Source organism: Chiroxiphia lanceolata, chromosome 10, assembly GCF_009829145.1.
Source record: "Chiroxiphia lanceolata isolate bChiLan1 chromosome 10, bChiLan1.pri, whole genome shotgun sequence".
Lineage (NCBI taxonomy): Eukaryota > Metazoa > Chordata > Aves > Passeriformes > Pipridae > Chiroxiphia > Chiroxiphia lanceolata.
The window spans coordinates 22,411,880-22,429,035 of NC_045646.1; the positions used below are offsets into that span (position 1 = coordinate 22,411,880).

The 17,156-nt window shown below is 43.7% G+C and overlaps 1 protein-coding gene across 5 annotated transcripts in view; it reads right to left on the reverse strand.

The window, feature by feature from the left end:
* Positions 1 to 17,156, reverse strand: part of ARMC8 (armadillo repeat containing 8) — a 61,468-nt gene that overhangs the window by 12,584 nt on the left and 31,728 nt on the right. For 4 of the 5 annotated variants that reach the window (XM_032697947.1, XM_032697944.1, XM_032697946.1 and 1 more), the window contains 7 exons: positions 15,861 to 15,953; positions 12,572 to 12,631; positions 11,269 to 11,349; positions 10,381 to 10,456; positions 10,210 to 10,300; positions 6,634 to 6,694; positions 2,755 to 2,955 (listed from right to left, as the gene is read on the reverse strand). In XM_032697947.1, coding sequence (XP_032553838.1) covers positions 2,755 to 2,955; positions 6,634 to 6,694; positions 10,210 to 10,300; positions 10,381 to 10,456; positions 11,269 to 11,349; positions 12,572 to 12,631; positions 15,861 to 15,953 — 663 coding nt within the window. The remainder of the gene's footprint in view (positions 1 to 2,754; positions 2,956 to 6,633; positions 6,695 to 10,209; positions 10,301 to 10,380; positions 10,457 to 11,268; positions 11,350 to 12,571; positions 12,632 to 15,860; positions 15,954 to 17,156) is intronic. The other variant, XM_032697945.1, reaches the window with a different exon arrangement.

The following is a 17,156-nucleotide window of genomic DNA, read 5'->3' on the forward strand; positions in this document are numbered from 1 at the left end:
CAGACACTAAGAAGTTGCAGGTGGGATATTCTTATTTGTTGCAGGGTTTTGGCTGCCACCCCAAGGGCAGCCAGAAGCACAAGGAACTCCAGGAGCCCATGTCCACCTTTACCAACTTAATGCAATAACCAAAGTTAAGAATACAGTTAATTTCTCTGCTGAGTTACAGAGAAGCCAACTTCAATTTGAGGCCAAAACAAGGTTAGGACTCTATCCAGGCCATAATCAGGCAAAAACTGTTCTTATCTCCCCAACAAAAACTTCCAGAAACAAGCCTGGAGTGAAAAAACATCAAGGGAAGTTTTATCAAGAGAACTGAAGCAAAAGCAAGAGCCAAAGCTGGTCTCTAAATCTCAGGACTTCTATCTTAAGGTGGGTTTTAACTTCTGCTGTAGGGAAACACAGCAGGTGTTGGAGGTTTCTGGGAGGTCACCTCTGAGCAGAGATGCCCAAGGGGGCAATCTGGGGGATGCACCACTGCCCACAGATCAGGAACAAGTGTTTGGGGGTGTGATAATGGGTGGAGCTGTGTCAGGGCAGGGTTAGGCTGGACATCAGGGAAAGGTTCTTCCCCCAGAGGGTGGTTGGGCACTGAACAGGCTCCCAAGGGCAGTGGGCACAGCCCCAAGGCTGCCAGAGCTCTGGGAGTGTTTGGACAATGCTCTGAGGGACAGGGTGGGATTGTTGGGGTGTCCTGGGCAGGGCCAGGAGTTGGACTGGGTGATCCTGTGGGTCCCTTCCAGCTGAGGAGATTCTGTGATTCCATGAGCAATGGGAGCACCAGCTGAAGGGATCGTGGTGTTTGAGGGTGACCTGCTTCGGACACACAACGCGGCCTCTCAGACCTCCTCACGTTCTCTCCAGTGAGAACAATCCCGTGATCCTGACTGCCCTCCAAACTCTGTACCAAAGGGTTCCACAAAACAATGCCATCTTCAAAGCCTACACAAAATGCCAGGAAAATGCCAGCACTAAGTACCAAAGTGCTGAAATAACAGAACTGTCAAAAATGAAGCTGTCTGAGTAATTCTCTCCAGGGCAGCTACATTAGAGCACAAGTGTTACCTAACTGGTATAAATATTTGAAGCAGACAAGCTCTGTTTGGCAGAGCCCTCACTCACTGCTCAGGCAGTTTTACCTTACAGGGTGCAGTTCCAAGCACTCTGTACAAACCCTGCATTCCCAGCTGGTTGCTCTTACAGACTATCTGCAGCCTCAGAGCACTGTCATAATATTTAGAATTGCCTCACTCACATTTGGAACCTGATCATATTTTTGATGTTACAGACAATGTCTATTACTCCACAATAAGCTGCTAAACTTCTTTTTGCTTAGTTTTGTGCTGTAACTGATTTTTTTTTTTTAATATTTAATGTCTGTTTTTCCATGAAATTCCAGTAGCTCTACATGCAGAATCAATCCCATTCCACAAAGGTCTGGGAAGTGAGGCTACCTCTTGGGCAGTTTCAGAGAAAAACCAAGGCTCTGTAATCCATTTTTTGGGGTACTTTCTAAAAATCAGGCTCAGTAAGAGGGAGGAGCAATGGATACTTCCCTATGTGAAATATCAAAACCAGTCTTGCTTCTGAGGCTGATTGATCCACCAGTGCTTTGAAAAGTGTCAGAAGATCTTATAAAACAGTTCATGGATGAGAACTCCTGGTACAACACCTATGGAACTGAGCCTCCGAGGTGGATCTGGGCTGTGTTCATCCAACCTCTTGCAGGTGCAGAGAGCTTATAATTCGAAATGCTGCCTGACATCCCCATGCTTTAACACAGCAGAGCCATCTCTGAACTTCAGATTTCCCACAACCCTTACCTAAGAACTGAAATCCATCTCTCTTCACATGGACCACTATCTCTGAGGAAGGTTTCCTCAAGGCAAGACTTGTAAACTTACAGCATGGGGAGTCCAGACACGCACAGTTCGAGTCTGGATAACGAAGGCTCCAGAGAAAGCAGTGAGTGAGTGAGACTTGGGGCCTACGAACATCAGGAACTGAGACCTGCTAAACACTCTAGTCACCTTTCTGTTGAGGAACTCAGACATACGGTTGTGGTAGTTTAGTCTGGGCCTTCCTTGGTGACCAGTTTGTAACCAAGGAAGTGCCCAGATTTACCCGGTATTCCCTATGATTTTTACATAAGAAAGGAGGAGAGGCCTTCGCCCCTCTTTCCTCCCAGTAGCTTTGGAGGTGTGGGTTCCCTGCTGTTGAGTCTGTCATGTTGGGGAGTGAGGCCTGCTGAGGCCTGGTAAGGCCTTGCCAACCTTGGGCGTCAGAGGTTGCCGGTGGTCATTCCAGCACTACTTTCTGTTGTCCCAAGGAGAGTAGTAAGATATTCTTTTGCTAATTCTTCTAGTTGCTAGATCTTGGGCTATTGATCATGTATATTTTATTTTGGTTTTGTTCCTTTTTTTCCTTCCCTTTCCCTTTCGAAATTGTACATATATTTCAATTGTATATAAATGTAATATAAGTGTAAATATATTTATATATATTGCTTTAGCTGTCTCTCATTTCAGTTCTCTTGGTTTGTTTTTTTTTTTTTTCCTCTTCTCCCTTGGTTTTGGCGGGGGCCAGGGGGGAGGGAGCTCTTGTGGTGAGGTTTGGAGACTTGGCAGGGAGCCAGCCTCAAACCACCTCAACGGTTTAAATAGAATATTTTAAAAAAAAAAAATATCCTGGGCTCATTTATCGTTACTCCTGGGCATTTTTCAGAGCTGCAGGAGCAGGTAAAAGGGCACGCACCCTCTTGATGTCGGTGATGGCGCTGACGGAGCTGGGGTACTTGAAGTAGTCGGCCAGCATGACGATGAGGTGGTCGGTGATGCTGGCGATGCGCTGCAGCTCCACGTCGGTCTCGATCAGGTAGGCCAAGGTTTCTGCCCCCTCCACCCGCTCCTCCAGCAACCTCTCCTTACTGCACATTCGAACCAAGCACGGCAGAGTCTGAAAAGTTTTAAAAACAAACAAACAAACAAACAAAAAAAGAAAACCCAACCACAGCGGTTTAGTGCAGCTTTGTTCATAAAAAACTCAAAAAAAACCCCAACAGCTGTCCCAGGGCAATGCTCAGCATTGTGCTTCAGAGAGAACCTTCAAACACATCACTTTGGGGGTTTTAAAGTCTCCACACACGCAGAAATTGCTCGGGCCATACCAAGTATACAGTGGACTACTTTGAAACACCTTCTCACACAGCCAAAAAATGATGCAAAGTTTAGAAGGGACCATGGACAAAGTTTTGCAAAAGCTTAAAAAAAAAATCCCCTCAAAAGTTGGTATTTACAGGTTTGTTCTTACTACACACAGGAACCAGAAGTATCCAAGCTGTACTTGATCCCTCCTGCCCTTCTGTGATCCACGATTAACTAAGGACAACATGGTCAGAAATAATCTCAGGTTCCTCTCACACACACTGGCTGCATGGAGCAGCAGGGAAGGGAGGAATTCTCCTAAGCAGCATATTTGGTCACCCAGAAATGAAGCCCACCTGGAATCCAGGTCCACTCTGCCTTACTCTGATGTAGCCCCTACCTTGGTTACACTCACACAGCAAGATTTTTGTCACACCTTCTCTATTCTGAGCATTAAAAACAATCAGGTCTTTCTTTACCTGAAGCTCAATGAAAAGCACTTAACTGTGGAAAAAGCAATTCTCCAAGGGTTGGGACACTGTTCACTCAAGCCTCACCAAAACAAGTATGAAAGTGGATGAGGAATAACACCAAGATTTGTGCCTGTGTAACTCCACCGACTTCAACAGTAAATGTTTCCCAGAGTTATGTTTTTGGGGACCTGAAATACCATTTATCCATTGATTGTTGAAATGATCAAATGGATAAATATTTTCTCTCCACTGCACTGGTAAGGAAGCAGAGTTACAGGACTCCTCTACATTTATGAGAATGACAGATGCTCCCAGCAGGATTACCCCTGGAGCTGTGAATCCTGCAGCTAATCCAGTGAGCCAAAGCACCTCCTCTCTGCACACCTGACCCTTAAGGCATCAGGTAAGACTGAACATAAGCTCTCAAAAAACTACATTCATATTGAGTGAGAAAGAAAAGAAGTGGAATTCCAAGTCTAAATCACAAAGACAATGTACTTCCTAAATCCTTCCAAGGTCAAATGGCCTGAAAGGAGCTATTTCTTGGAATTCAGGGCTGGGTGTTGTTAAGTCACTGGCTGCATGCACCCAAGAAACACAAATCTCATGGTTTTCAACACTTAGCAATTCCATCTGTTTGAAATGAAACAAAATGAAGAATTCCAACATTTTAACTGTTCCATTGGACCCAAAGGTCAGTACAATGTAAACCATGCACAGGACTGTGCAGAGGTGTAAGATGAAGAAGCACAAAGCACACCTGGCCAGCAGATAAAAGTCTGGAAATGGGCTGTAAGATGGAATATCTAATTCCCAGGGTATTGCTGGGATGTGTCAGTGTTATCTGGACAGTCACTTTCATTATTAGGATTCCAGAGAAATAATTTCCCTTCCAATCAAACCCATTATTTACCAGCCTCCTCTGCCTTCTCCCCATCCCAAGTGATTTTATTTTTTCACATTCCAGGCTAACCCACTACTCAAATTGGGCAACGAAGATAACTTAAAAACATTTTGAGAACACACATCCCTGAGTGGCCTCCAAATGCAGAAAGTTTGATAGTAATTCCTGAATACCAAAGGGGTCATTGCCTTTAGCTCCCCAGAGGGGATTTGTGACTGGATGAACCACAGACACTGTGTTGGAACTACAAGCTCCTGGAGAAGAAATCCCTGGGGCTGTTTGAACAAGGCAAAGTTCCGTGCCTTCCTTCTCTCCTCATTCTTTCATTTCCTCCCAAGTAATACAATAAATGCAATTCCACAGCCTAAAACATTTACTTGTGCTGAAGCAGCTTCCATGAGGAAAAAAAGTGCTGCTGTTGCTGTGAGCTGAGAAGCAAATCTGTTCCCAGTGGTTTGAAAGGAGGGTGGTTATCCACAGCCAGCTCCACAGGGACACTGTCCAGCCAGCTCTCAGCAATCACCTGCCACTGCTGACAGCAGCAATCCCTGCTCCCTCTGCCCAGAGAGAACAGTTCTGGAACGCACACGGCCTCACCAGGACATGGCCTGGGGGGCAGCAGACAGGGGGGATTTATCAGGGGAAGATAAATAGATAAATCTTCTCTTTACCAGAGAAGAACGAGGTTTGCAGAGAGATAGGTTGGGAAAATGGAATGTAGCCCTCAGTTTGCAGGTCTTGTAAGGAGAGAGAAGAGAGAGCAGGGAATTGGAGTGTCCACTTGGAACAAAGCTAAGGAGAAGGGAATGAGAGAGAAGGATGCAGCTTGTGCAGAACAGATGCCACTATCCACCCTGGAATGGACTGTACTTTGGACTTCCTTGTACAAAAAGGGAGGAGGGGTGGGCCTTTGTCTCAGCTAACACACAGATTTTTCACCCAGAATGATGGATACTAACATCCCACTCCCAAAACCTATTGTCCTGGATACTGAAAGGCAGAACTGTGCTTTCTTGGTGTGGTACATCACACACAACCAGTTCCTTTCCCTCCATCACCCAAGAGCAGCACTAAGGAGCAGCTCCTGGCACTCTGGAGACAGTTCTCCAGGTTAAAATGCAGGCTTGCAGGAGCTGGTGTGGGTTTGCAGCAGAGCCTCAGCAGTGGCCCTTGGTGGGGAGGGTTTGCTGTGTAAGGGCTCTGCAGGGACAGGGACACAGCACACACCTGGCAGCTCCCTGTTCCCTGAACACCATGGACAGGCCTTCCCAGTCCTTTTCTTTTTTGCAGCACTACCCCAAAACTCCCATATCTCATGGAAAAGCAAGCACTGTTGGCATTACCTGATCCCTGGCTGACACACTTGCACATGAACAGCTTTTCTTCCTACCTATAGAAGTGTGACTATTAAGAAAGAGATTACATTCCTATGGTATTTAATGAAGTTTCCTTTACTGGATGCCCTTATAATGGCATACTCAGTATAAAAATCAAAGCAAATATTTCAGCATGAGGTGTTTTTTTTAATAACAAATTTCCCTGGTCAAAGCAAGAAGAAGATAAATATACACAAAAACTGTGAAACCTGAGAACTTATCTGCTCATGACAGGTTCCACATATAGACTGTGCAAGTATTCTGACTTCAGGCCTGTGAAATAAGCTGCTGAAAGACAAATCAGTGCCCTGGTCATCTACAGAGACCAGGTTAACAATGCTGTTTCCATGGTACTTATAACGGCTACTGAAATTTTTACAAACCTCAAATGGATGTGAGTCAAACTCTGGGATATTTATTTCTGGATACTGACCTTCTAGTATGATTCTTTACTTAAAGAATCATTTTCTTAAAAAAGTCATGCCACCATAAATGCTTAAAGACACAAAGGGAAAGCAGGGAACTATTTTTTTAAATTAAAGTCAAGAGAACTCGGTGCTTTGGAATCTTTGGTGCAACAGATTTTGTGCCACTTTTTACACGAGACAAATAAAACCAGGATAGACCTACATGAGAACCCATTTTGAACAGAAAACTCTTTAACCAGCTGTCATGGTTAGCACAAAAAGGAGTGGTTTTGAATATTGAAGAGGTGGTTTAAGCAGGACACAGCTCACCTTGAGGACGATGCAGGGATCGTCTGTCCGTATTGCTCCGGCTCTGCACATGGAAGTAAGGCTGCAACAACAACACAACACAGTCACCCACCAGGGCCTTAGAGGCAACACCACCACAACAGTCACCCACCAGGGCCTTGGAAGCAACAACACCACAACACAGTCACCCACCAGGGCCTTGGAAGCAACAACACCACAACACAGTCACCCACCAGGGCCTTGGAGGCACTGGAGATGTTCTAGAACAACCTCCTGTACTAATGGAATGTCCTCCCCTTTGTCCTACCAATGGTTTAAATCCATCAGTGCTTACTAGACTTGGGCACACAAACTACTGCAGGGGTACTTTTAGGCAGATTTGTGGTGCAGGACACCTTGCTGGAGCACTGGTCAGTACAAACAGCACACACTGGTCACAAAGGGGCAAAGCAACAGCTCTGATTGGCACGCAAACCTCTTTTACCAGCTAAAAACCCCCAAATTAACAACTTGTATTATGGTAAAGGAGGAATATACTCACACTCTCCTTTGTCTAAAGTACCTGTGTGAGCAATGAGGAGAGATCCAGCACAGGGCTGGTGGGGTCTGACAGCTCAGGCAGAAACCACTCAGGCTCTGCACCAGTCCAGGAGATGTGGGATCATTGGGATGTCTGTCTGCAGCAATCAGCACATCCTCACTAATGACAGCCCAGCTAAGGCTCTGAGACTGAACCAAGCCAGCATTTGTTCTTTATCAGACAACAACTCAGAGTGGACATGAGAAGCCCAAGGCCTCAAACTGCAGTGCTGACACACAGACAAATGCTCAGTGGCCCTGGTAATGTACCTGTGAATGTGCCCCAAGCTACCACAAAGTCCTTCACCCATCACTACAAGTGTTTCACCTTGAGGTGGTTTAGTTTTTCCCTGCCCTGCTCCAAGGCAGTGGATGCAGCTGCAGGGGAACTGCTCTGCACCAAGGATCTTTTGGTTTAGCTTCTGAACTAACCATTGGAACTGCCTTCTATCCTGCTACAGTGCAGGTTAAAGAATACAACTGTATTGCAGTACAGTGACTTAAAACAAACACATTTTGACCCTCAAGTGGGCCAATGGAAATTGTACAGAGGGTCAATCAGAATTGCTCAGTTAAGGAGCAGCAATACCCTCACATCCTGTAACCACACCGTGTTTCACCACATTCCTGAGCTCCTCCCAAGGGCCCAGAGTGGGTGCTTTCATCTCTTAGAGGGCAACATCACTGATCCTGTTCCAAACACAGCCACAGCTAAAAATCCCACCATCAGAAGTCTCTTTATATACTGTTTCTCAGAAGATAAGAGATAACACTTCACTGTTGGCACAGAGTTCATTTGATAAACTTTTACTGCCCAAGCCCTGAGCTGACAGCAGGAAACTCTCATTTTCACACCTGAACAATCTCACAGCTGCCATTTAGTCCAGTGAGACCCCATTTGCCAGGCAAAGTAGCTCTATTTCAAACATGAAAGAAAGTAATTTTTTACTGCAGGTAAAATAGATTTGGCTTAGCTGGGGGCAATTCTGGTGGGTTTAGCAGAAAAGGTTACTGCTCCACCTGCAGCTGCAAAGCCCTTTCCCAAGAGCCTTCCTGCCCCTCCCTCTGTGCCAACACTGCTGCTCAAGTGAAGGATCCATTTCAATCAAGTCCTCCAGGTCTACTTCAATTGTAGGAAAAAAAAAAAAGGGAACTTCCTAAGGTAGCCTTGTATGCCAGTGTGGATTCAAACAGAAATTTAAGGGAAGGTTCAAAAATGCAGGGAAAAACCCTTCTAGATCTGTATTTCAAGAACTCCAGTAATAAACCAAAGAGGAACTGCAGATTAATTAACCGAAGCTGGCAGGGCAGGAGTGAAATCTAGTTTAGAAGCAGAAAAAGATGACCTGTGACATATCCACCTACTACTCACATTAGAAAAAAAGAAGAGGTAGTCTGACTTGGAGGGAATCAAGCAGGGAATGCACTTATAGAAGAAAAGCCAATAAGTCTTTGCAACTGCCAGGACTGTTGCAACAGAGGCTTTGGAGCCCTAAATAGGATGACTGCTCATGGACTAATTAGAAACCCCATCTGAAACTCAGGATACTGGTTTGTCTTCCATTTTCCTGCAACTTTCTTTTTGCCTTACACCACATCATTTTGTTCCATGTTTTGAAAGGTCCACCTCAGCCAAAGCTCTGCAGGGCAACCCAACTCCTGCCAATCTGAAGCAGGTCAGCAAAAACCAACAGACCTGGGAGTGCCCATCCCAAAACAAGGACAGCCCAGAGGCAGACAATTCACTGAACTCCAACTTGCCTTCCTGACTTACCAACTGCTTTATATCTCGAGATTAGTACAAAAAATTAATTTTCAAAGCATCATTCCCTATGTATTTTCTGACTTCTCAAACACATAAATCAGTCAGAACTGACACTGCTATAGTGTAATTAAATTTAACTTGCCTTCTTCACTAAGAACTGCTTCACAAAACCAGTAAAACCAAGCCCCAAGACAGACTTCCCACATGGGGGGGGGATTACCTAAGAAACCCCCCACACCTACACATCTTCATAACTGCTTTTAGAAATGAGTTAGGTCATCATAACCTGGCAATATGACTCAAGAGGCCATCCTGCCTACACCACCTGCTCCTCACCCAGAATCAAGAGACCCTGCACTGAGGCAAGTGTCCATGAAACGAGTTGGTGAACTCAGAGAACTCACTGTTACTGGTCAAAAAAAGCCATCAAAAACTAAAAGACTAATCAAACAATACAACAGTGACCAAACTCTTGAGTTAAACTTCATTTTGGTTGCTTATAGCGATGGGCAATTTTCTCTCTTTAACCCCCTGAAGTGATTTGTTCCATTATTATCGATACAAGAAAAGGAAAATGGTCTTAAAGGGAGTCAATTCCCAGCTCATGAAGTGCTGCTGTTATGGAACTTGGGCACATTTTGTCACAGGGTAGAGAGTCATTATGAGTATGAACACACCGAGGTGCCCACACCAGCAGGGAAAGTCTGATTTGAACCACAAAATTAATTAATAACATTAATTCTGCTCTATGAGCACACGAAGCCTGAAGAATAATCTACCTTAATTAAAACAGTTGGGAAGAGGGACTAACCCTGTGCACTAAGGTGATGAGGGAGCAGTCCAACACAACACAGTGAGCAGAGTGCTCTGAGCAGGGGTTCAAGGAGGATGGTACCAGGTACCAGATATTTCAGTGTTGTGCTCTGCAAGGACATAGGATTGACCACAGCCTATTCAAAGCAAAGCATCATAAACTCCAAGCTACTGGTGAAAACCCACATGGCTAAACACACATTCCTCACAAAACTGCTGCCCAGCAACATTTTCCCTTGTTCATGCACAGCAAAGAGTGAAAGTTATGTTATAAAATAAGGTGAGAAGCACTTCTTCAAGGGCTTAGATAATGCAAACAGCATCTATAATTATTGCTAAGATTTTACAGCACACATTACTCTGGAAGAAGCAAGGAGGGAGCAGTTAAGCAGTGAGATTACCCTCCATGCTATTTGACTCTCATTCCTGCAGACAATTACCATTTGGCTGACGTGAGCTGCATTTCAATGGGCTTGTCCCTTTGTAACATCTTCACAAAAATCTGTGGTAACAATTCTCCATCCACTGACACTGCAACGAAAGAGAACCCAAAGTCATTCTGATTTAGCCAGTCCATAAAGGGAGTGTCAAAGCAGCAGCATCCCACTCACCATTTACCAGAGTCATGGAGACCTGGGGGTTCTCAAAGGCCAGCACTGAGAAGCATTTCAATGCCTGCATTCGGACCTGGGTGCAAACAGAAGAAAGGAAACAGAAGTGCCAACTGCAGAGCACAACTGGTCTGCACTGCTGGACAGGCTGGGAGGAAACAACACTGCACAGTCAGCAAGACACCAGGATGGTGAATGAATCAAAGGCAGATGGAAACATCCAAGTCACACCTTGACTTCCTGCTATCTCCCTGTTGGGATTATCCTTCTATAGGGGATGTCGTGAACTATTTGTGAAGAAAACCAGCGAGGATAAAACTTGGGAACTGAACAGGAAATACTGGTCTTACCTGTGATGCCTCACAAAGCAAAAAACAACAGAGGAATGGAAGAATATCACAATAGTACTTTTCCTTCCCAGAACTCCCAAGTATGTCAGAGAACCAAAAATACGTGTCCTTAAGATTTACAGTTCAGAAGCCTTTAGAGGTCAGCTTAGTAAAATGACTAAAGAGAACCATCTGGTTGAAGTGATTCTAAAGTAATGTTAAAATAAATATACCCCATGAGTTTTACTGCCATGGCACAGACTCAGGTATCACTTGTGTGACAAGGACCGACAGATTTCTTCATGCTGGATCTTCCTCCTTCAGTCCAAAATCATGTCTTGGTTTAATTGAATAACCTATTTTATGGTTGCCTAGATTTTTGACACAGGGAAGATGGACCATGATCATCTTCCCAGTTGTAAAACCAACTGTTATTCTAAAAATGCACATTATCCCTGTTTATAACTTTAATTCATTGGCATAGAGAGAATTTTTACAATCTTCATTTGGATTTCTTTCATAAATATATGTTAAACACAGAACACTTTCAATGTCTTACTTTGTAGGAGGCAGAGACCAAGAGATGTGCAATACTCTGAACAGCTCCATGGTTAAATAAGATTGTCTGGTGATCTGGACCCTTCAAAGGAAAACATAACACCATTAAATTCTTTAAAAGAACATGTAAAAGGTTTTCATTATCTGCAATTCATTGTCAAGTATTTAAGACAGATTGAAGAAGTTTAAGACAGATTTACTAACATTTACTTTGTAATCAGCTGGCATAACATTTTTTAAATAAACAAGTCCAACACTTATTTTTATAGCATTTGTCCTCTTTTTTGGTAATCATTTCCACTCTTTCCTTCAATAGGCAATGCCATTAGTTCTCACAAATGAAGAGACATGGATAGAGCACTTCTGTTTCTACTCTTTCTCTTGGAAACAATTGAAAGTTCCTGATTTTCTGTACAAATCACATAAAAGATCCCCAGTCAGTAATGTTTTCTTCACTGTTAATATTAAGCATTTTCAACAATTCTAACTTCATAAGGGAGAGGATTTCACCTGAAATGGGTTCCAGACAGAGAGTGACAGTGCTTTGAGGACATGGTCCTCCAATTTATTATTCTTATGTTAGTGTCAAATACATTTAGCCATAAATCCAGCCAGCCATGACCTGTTTACTGACCTCATATTCTAAGCTGGCAATGGCTGATACACCAATATTTTTTCCAAAGAGTATCTGGAATCACACACAAATCCTGGCTCTTGCAGGAGGAAGGTCTCAGAACTGCTGCAGTCTGAGAAGGCTCAGTGAGGCTGAACAAACAACGTGCAATCTCAGTACCTGCAGCCCTCAGCAGTGTCTGGGCAAAGCTGACCTGGGACCTGCAAACCTCTCTTCTGAAGGGGGTTCATGACTCTGGGCAGCTCTGCATGAAGCACGGGCTGTGCACAGTTAAACTCAGCTTTTAGGGTGGCCCAGCTTTTCTCAGCCCTTCATGCACTGCCTTGACTAATCTGCAAGTGAAGAAAGTCTCTTCACTCCTTAATCTCCTGTGCAAACCCAGCTGAGTTTATGGCACTTCTACACACCCTGGGAGGCATCAGAGACACTTTATTCTCACACTTGAGATGCAGCTGAAATCAGATTCCTCTTATGATCAAAAGAACATTTTTAGAGTATCTCTTACCTCTAAGAAAAAAGCATAAAATTTACTTTTTATGCTACTTTTTATGTTACTTTTAGATGTAACATATCTGGTGCTTTAAGAGATGCTTCAGCTGCTACTGCCACCAAGAGCTTTCTACCAAAAAATGCAATTCAAACACAGGGTTGAAGGAGGAAAACCACTTACATTGGCACACAGAAGTGGCTGAGGCAATGATTTAAAGCCGCAGCTATGCCAGTGTTGGAGCTGAAGAACAGATATTAAAATATGTGAAAAAAAATGAATGAAATTCAAGTAAAAGAAACCATATTGCCCCAGATTCAGTAATTCACAAGTATCAGTGATTCTTCCATGAGATGCAGGCGGTGGGTTCTGTGCAAACAGGCCAAAGGTGACACCTGGGTGTGTCTGAGCTGCACAAGGGGATGGACATGAACTATCTCCTCTGTACAGGCTGTGTTTGCACACACCAGTCAGTGTCAGGGTGAACACCAACCCAGAAACAGGGACAGCTGCAAAGACACAGGTGAAAACTGGAGAATGAAATCTCATTCCATAATGAAATGTAAAAAACAGGTACCTAAATGCAGTTGGACCTTGGATCAGGGATCCAGCACAGGTCTAAGGTCACACAAGAGAAGGGGTCTGGGAGGAAGCTGCCCTGATTACAGGCTTTATCCTGCACCCTTCCCAGGCACAGCATTTTAATTTTCAGCTGGCAGTGAAATTAGGCAGAGATGTCACCACTTTCAAATCTAAGTTCCAGAAGTATTTTTTCAAATTATTTATACAACCCTGTGTTTCCAAAGACACACCTTCTCTTCTTAAACTGATCATTAAAATAGCAAGGTTTACTTACTCCCACTTGTTCTGAAAACAAATGAACTGAGACAGATTCTTGCAAAGTAAATTTTGACTTGTATTTTCACAGACCATGTACATCAGCCTGATTACAGTTTACCTATTTGCTTCTCTGTTGACAGAACCCTGGCTCTGGATGTTAAGAACTGCATCTGCTCCCCTGTAAATCAACCCTTTCCCTTGCTCAGGATGGCTCTTCTCCAGGGTCAGTGCTTCCCACCTGCTAATTTTAACTCCAACAGTGCAGGGAGGAGCAGTCAGAGTAAAAGCAGAAACTAGCAGCAACATGCCAGGAACCCAAATTATGGATTTCCCAGCTCAAGAGAACTGGTCTGAGCTTTTCCAGGTGAGTAAGACAGAAGGCTGAGAAGCAAAACAAACAAGATACTGGCAAGGAAGAGAAAAACAAATGGATGCACCAAGTGTGAGCAGAGAACAGGATGCAGGAACAAGGAGTAGGAGCTGTGATATGTCACTATGAGTTCAATTAGCAAATCTACTACAATGAGGAAAGAGAGACATAAAAGCATCAATACCTCCTACAGCCTACACTAAGCCTTACTTAAGTATTTGTATAGGAACTTTTTGTTTCAGGTAAAAAACATGAGAAAGGTTCTCTCACTCAGGGGGAAATAAAGGTTCCATCACTCACTCCCCTTTGGGGGAAGGTGAAGTCTTCATTTCAAATGTAGTGAATACAGAAACTTTCAGTATTTAATCATTTTTCAGTTATCAGGATGTACTTTGCCTGTCCATGTAAGTCAGAAAGTGCCCTGCAAATTCTGCTTCACCGTATGAGAAGTACTTTGTTCTGTCTGAAAATACAGTAATTGACCTTATAATCTGGAAACCCAAAAACCAAACATAAAAGAAGGAAGGGGGCATTTTAGATTTTTATTTAACAGCTGCATTTGCCTGGGCAAGAGAGAAAGGAGTTCTTGATCAATTTGTGATGACCTGTTTACTCAACCTCAAATATTTTTCTTTGTTAGGCAGCTGTTTATTATTCTGTAAATGCAACTATTTCCTAAGTCCTTCCCCCCACCCCGCCTTTCTTGTGCAGTCATGTTTCTCTCTGCTCACACAACCATCAGTTTCTTTCCAAAAACTTTGTTTTTTTCCAAAGATTCACTGTAAAATCTGTTTGAGAAGGGTCTGGGGGAGGCATTAAGAACAGAAGAGCGAGTTCAGGAGCCCCTCCCTGCCCTGCTCTGTTAACCATGTATTTGCTGTGCAAGTCACCACCAGGACTTAATGGAGCTGCAAGGAAGTAACTCATTTGGGAAAAGATGACAATAAGTGTTTTCCTGTTGGATGAATTACTCAGCAGCTCCCTCACAGCCAACAGGGTTTATATTGCCACAGAGCCAACCCTGAGTGTATAAACTCCTCTGCCACCCTATAATTAGTCCTGGGTTATTTCTCTTGGAAGCCCACATGGCCTGGTTTTTCACCTCCTCAAACTCCTCAGCCTATTAAGGAGACTTTCAAGGGCCACTTAACCAGGAGATGCCTCACTGGTGTGTTTTTCTTCTTAAAATACCAATTTTTTTCCCCAGTATTATCCCAATATATACATCTGAACTTCCACAGTCCAGTGCAGGATTTTGCCTTAATGTTTACTTTAAATAATTCTACTAATATCAGCAGCTGAGTTATACCTTTGTATCCCACTAACTCAGTTTTCAGTCCTCAGTTTCCCTTAATAAAAGAAATGCAATGGGATGAGTGAACATAAATAACAAGGAAGAGGAAAATAGACACTTAACAAAGGAATAATCCAGAGTTCCAGAGGACTCATTGCAAGTGACAAGGCAGAAAGATATTTTTCAAGGTAAATACTTAAAAATACTTAAAAACTTGGGAACTTTCTCATTTGTTAGTCTGGGAGATAAATACAACTTATGATCCTCTAGTTTTAAACTGTTTCTAAGGGGAAAAGATGCTGTAAAAATCTGATTTGCTACACTAAATTATTTTGATATTTTGTTGTATAACCCACTGGTACAGTAACTACCAAAAAACTGCCACAATAATACAAAAATGAGTGTTGTGTGGAAACTTGGAGTGGGGGGAGGGAAAGACAAAACCCCGTGTTTGGGGTGGGGTTGCTGCTGGTTTAAAATTAGTTTTCCCCTATGAAGAGAATTGCATTACACAGCAGGAATGAACATGTACCTGGATAAACCTGTAAGTGACAGAGCTCAGCTCAGAGCATTTCCCTTCCTCTCAACCTACAGCATCTCTCAGAAAACACTCCCTGGGTTTGGAGCAGCTCCTGAAAGCAGCTGCAGGACCTCCACAGAAGCTGCTCACAGTCTTGAGGCTTCTGAGGAAAAATAAAAGTCTTCCAAGATTTATCCTGCTAATAGTGAGCACTGATATTTACCCAGACTGTTGGCTGGGTTTAGTAGTCAAAGCCTACAACCCCCCCCCTTTTTTCCTGTTTTCTTGTACTGTAGAGAAGCCCACACCGACCCCAATAAATCCAGAGCTGCAACACTTCAGTCATTGCTGTCCCAGCGTTCCTGCCACAGAAGGCAGCACATGCACAGGTTTTTTTATAGGCCAGAACACAGGAGTTTGCACAAAGAACACGTGTTCTCTTCCTTACTTTGCAGCAGTGTGAGAAGATCTGACATATGTACTCTTGTGTGTATCGAGACCTACTGAGCAGTGCCATGAGGTGGGAGATCACTGTAGCATCCTGCAAACAAGGGAGAGGGGAAAAAGGATTAACACTGGATGTCAGCACACTTTCTTCAGTTTGTTACTTAAACAGCACTCCAGATTCTGCACTCAGAGTCCCTCCCTCCACTGAAACTTCTGTGGACGCACAACAAGACCAATAAAGTAATTCAGGAGAGACTTGAAGGCACAAGTAATAGTTCTGAGCTAAATCCTCATGGAAAAAATAAAAGGTCAATGCAAGTTAGGTACGAAACTTCTGTGATTTGTGTCCAGAATCTTTGTGACAAAACAATGAAAGAAGTAGGGCAAGCACAGCAACTGCAAATGTGGGCACTGACAGCATCACTGCAGGAGCTGGCTGAGCACTGTCCTGCTACAAGTGGGACTCACCTCTTCAGTGCAGCTCCCAGGAGAAGGGAGCAGGGAGGGAACAAGGTGCCAGGCTGGACAATGCACAGTGCCCTGGAACCCTGTGGCACTCGCTCTGCAACCAATTCCTGGGGGCAAGAATGTCCTTTGTCTTTCAAACCCACTACAGACACTGCTGGTGAGTGTGACACCAATGACAGAGAATCCAAATCAATCAGCAAAAGAAACCCATGAGACTCAAATAGAAGGTTCTCTGCCCGTGCAGGGGGTTGGAACTGGATGATCTTTAAGGTCTTTCCAACCTAAACCATTCCACAATTCTGTGGTAAGTTCTCCTCTGCAAACACATCCAGTTACTCAAGCTCTGTGGGAAGTCACAAAACTTTAATGTTTTAGAGCTTTCAGTTACTTTTACCAGCACATTTTAGTGTCACAAACTGTGGTGATATTGAAAGAAACAACGGTCATATCAGTTTGGAAAGTGCTAAACTAAATTCCTTCCATGAGATACAGGGAGCTGAACAGAGGGAAGGATTGAATGAGCCTTCCTCCCCAAAAAACATGTGCTGTATTGGCCCTACACACTTAAGTCAGACTCTGCTTCACCTGCAGAATGATGAATACAGCCCTCTGATCAGGGAGAGGGAGATTAAGAGATTAAAATCAAAGCAAAGCCTTCATCCTCAGCTTCTTTGCCAGCAATGAAAGCAGCACCAGCCTGACTGGAGCTCTGAGGGACTGGAGCTTCAGACACAGCTGCTTAGGAGGAGTTTTATTTCCCAATTACCTGAGAAATTTCCAGCCACACTTTTTAATGCTATCAAAATAAACATCTGTAAGTTTCCCCACT